This window comes from Electrona antarctica (assembly GCF_951216825.1).
Source record: "Electrona antarctica genome assembly, chromosome: 7".
In the NCBI taxonomy this organism is placed as follows: Eukaryota; Metazoa; Chordata; class Actinopteri; order Myctophiformes; family Myctophidae; genus Electrona; species Electrona antarctica.
Window position 1 is genome coordinate 58,804,174 of NC_136812.1, and position 2,561 is coordinate 58,806,734.

General features: G+C 50.1%; 1 protein-coding gene across 1 annotated transcript; it reads right to left on the bottom strand.

Annotated features, from left to right (window-relative positions):
- Window positions 1-247: 247 nt before the first annotated feature.
- Window positions 248-1,694, bottom strand: LOC306926387 (uncharacterized protein; the record flags this gene model as incomplete). Its single annotated transcript, XM_079505650.1, has 3 exons — window positions 248-790; window positions 918-1,382; window positions 1,617-1,694. 3 exons carry the CDS (start codon window positions 1,692-1,694, stop codon window positions 542-544), a joined length of 792 nt encoding a protein of 263 aa, XP_079361776.1. The 3' UTR covers window positions 248-541.
- Window positions 1,695-2,561: the final 867 nt, after the last annotated feature.

The following is a 2,561-nucleotide window of genomic DNA, read 5'->3' on the forward strand; positions in this document are numbered from 1 at the left end:
GTGCATGCATGGCTCCGGCCATGAAGCTGTTTTGTACTTTGCAATAAACCTGGACTCCGAAACCTTCATTCATTTGCCTGTCTGCCTCCGCGTTTATTCTGAGTACTTTTGCCTAAGTATTTTAGTAGTTTGTTTATGGGCTTTATAGAGAGAAAAGCACTCTCTGTTTAGGGTCAGATACTTCACGATGTCCTGGTTGGAGATGGACTGGACCTTTGACATGCTTGCCGGTCTTCTGGTGGAGTGGTAATTTGCCAAGTTCTCGTGGCGAAGTATGAAGTCCTTAATTGTTTTGGCGTTTATTTTCCGGATAGGAACGGAAGCACTCCTGAGGATGGGATCGTCCACGCAGACTAGCTGGTGGATCCTGGCGTAGGCCTTGTTGATCATGGACTTCTCTGGGCTGGCGCTGGCAGGTATAGTCAACCAGAGAAGTTTCACCAGAGTGTACATTAGGCGGTTGTTCTCTGCACTGCACTGCTCCACATTCGCAGCTGGAGCGTACCGCTTCGACATCTTCATGTTCTGTACCAGCGCAGCTTCAGCAGGGTCGTCCCTTTTGCTGCGGCAGTAGCAAAGTGTTGCCCCAGTGTCTCACGTACAGCAGGTGAAACTTCTGCGGGTGCTTGTCGTGTTCTGCCACCTGGTTCCATGCCTGCAGAATGTCGGTCCTCTCTTCAGTTGTGATGCTCATCCTTGGCCTGGTGCTGAGGCTGTAGTCCACCAGCAGAGAGCAGAAACGTTCGAGCTCTTGGAACCCGGGCAGTGGGTTTATGCTGCAGGCGTCCTCCTGTTGTCAAAGACAATAACAATAATGAAATGTATATTATATATAGGTTGTTTGTTTTTACACAAATATAATGCAGAAATAGCAAACGCAAAAAGCACAGATCTTGACATGTAATCTAAGTACTTACAAGGGCCGGAGGATGCTCTGTGGATGTGTCATTTGAGACAGGAACAATGTGGTCGACGTCAACCGCAGTGGCGACATCAACCGCAGTGTCACTGTCCTCCGCACCACTCTCGTAGGCCTCGTCTTCCGGGTCGGAGCGACCAGGCTGCAGCACCTCATCCTCATCCTCAGGGGCTTCAGTTCGGAGGATGTCTGGCGTGACTTGGCGCCGAGCTTCCTCTTCCCCTGTGCTCTGGCTGAACAGGTACTCCAGCCCGATCAACTCGTTGGACCTCACACTGGTCGGTCGCCTGAAGTTCTCCTCCACTGTCTCCCCAAACAGCTGCTGGCAGCGTGTGTTCAGCCGGTCAATGAGTGGTGCGGAATAGGTCCGGTAGCGACGGCCCTTCCCACCATACACAGCGTCTGCACTTCTGTCCGCATTCCACCGAGCGAACCTGATACGGTCGTGCTGCACAGTGAGGACCTGTAAGACACAGAAATATATTTGTGGCCAAAATGTTAACTATTTATGTTTTTGCTTTGGTAAATTAATGCAGAAATGCATCATACTGCAGTGTCTACCAAGAATAGCTGATCTACAAGCTGAAAAGGCTTTGGGATGCCTTTTGAGCTTGTAGATCGTAATTTTTTGCTGTATTTGAATCCTGAAATGTAACAGTTTTGGACAAAAGGTTTCCACCCCACAGCAACCCTATACAACAGTGATGTACACACCTTGAAGATTACAGTAATACACAATGAAATGTTTTGACAAAGCAGCAATACCTGGAATCATGTGTGGCAGGAATTTGTGAAAGCCTTCCAGGCTGTTGCTGCCACGCACGCACTTGTAGAAGGGGACATCGACACCATTGATCTTTGTGGTGTTAGACACCCTATACATGGGCATGCCTGGAGGGTCCTGGAAGCATTCCAGGTGACGCTGATGTGTTGCCCACTCCTCATCTATGGCTTCTGTGAATAAACAATTAAGCACAACTATGAGATGGACAGCAATATATAGGTAGTAACAGCACATGACAAATAAAGCAATATCTAAATAGCAACAGTAACTGTTAATATCTTTTACCTGCTGATGTGAACAGGCTGACACCTTTCTCATTCAGACCAGCAGGACCCTTAAACTCCTCGATGGCTGCCTGCACATAGTTGAAGGAGTCCTGAGCACCCAGCGTAACTCTCCGCACATGATGTCTGAGATGGTACTTGCTGATGTGGAGTCTGAGCATGTCCGCATCCGTCAGAGAGGCCAGAGCCGCAGGGTCCTTGGCTCTTGCTGCCTTGATGAGGAGGTCCAGATCTGCCCGGTTGTACGCCAGGACTGCACCTGCCAAGGCGGACTTGAAGGCGATGTATTTGCAGTGACTCTCTGTGCGTCAAAGCGATGGTGCCAGTGGAAGATGTCCAGACGAATCACCATGCCCTGGTCCACCCAGGGCTGGAACAACTTTTCCGTAGTCGTCGGACCACTTTCTCGGCAACACCCCCGATCGACGTATAGGATCTTGGGCACGGGCTGATTGGCCTGCTCGAACCTGTCTATGAGCCCCTCAGTCATAGACCTGACCGCCACGTAGGACTCTTCGTGGGTCAGTACGAAGGTGAGCAGCTGAGAGTACTCGTTGCCAATGCTGGTGAACCA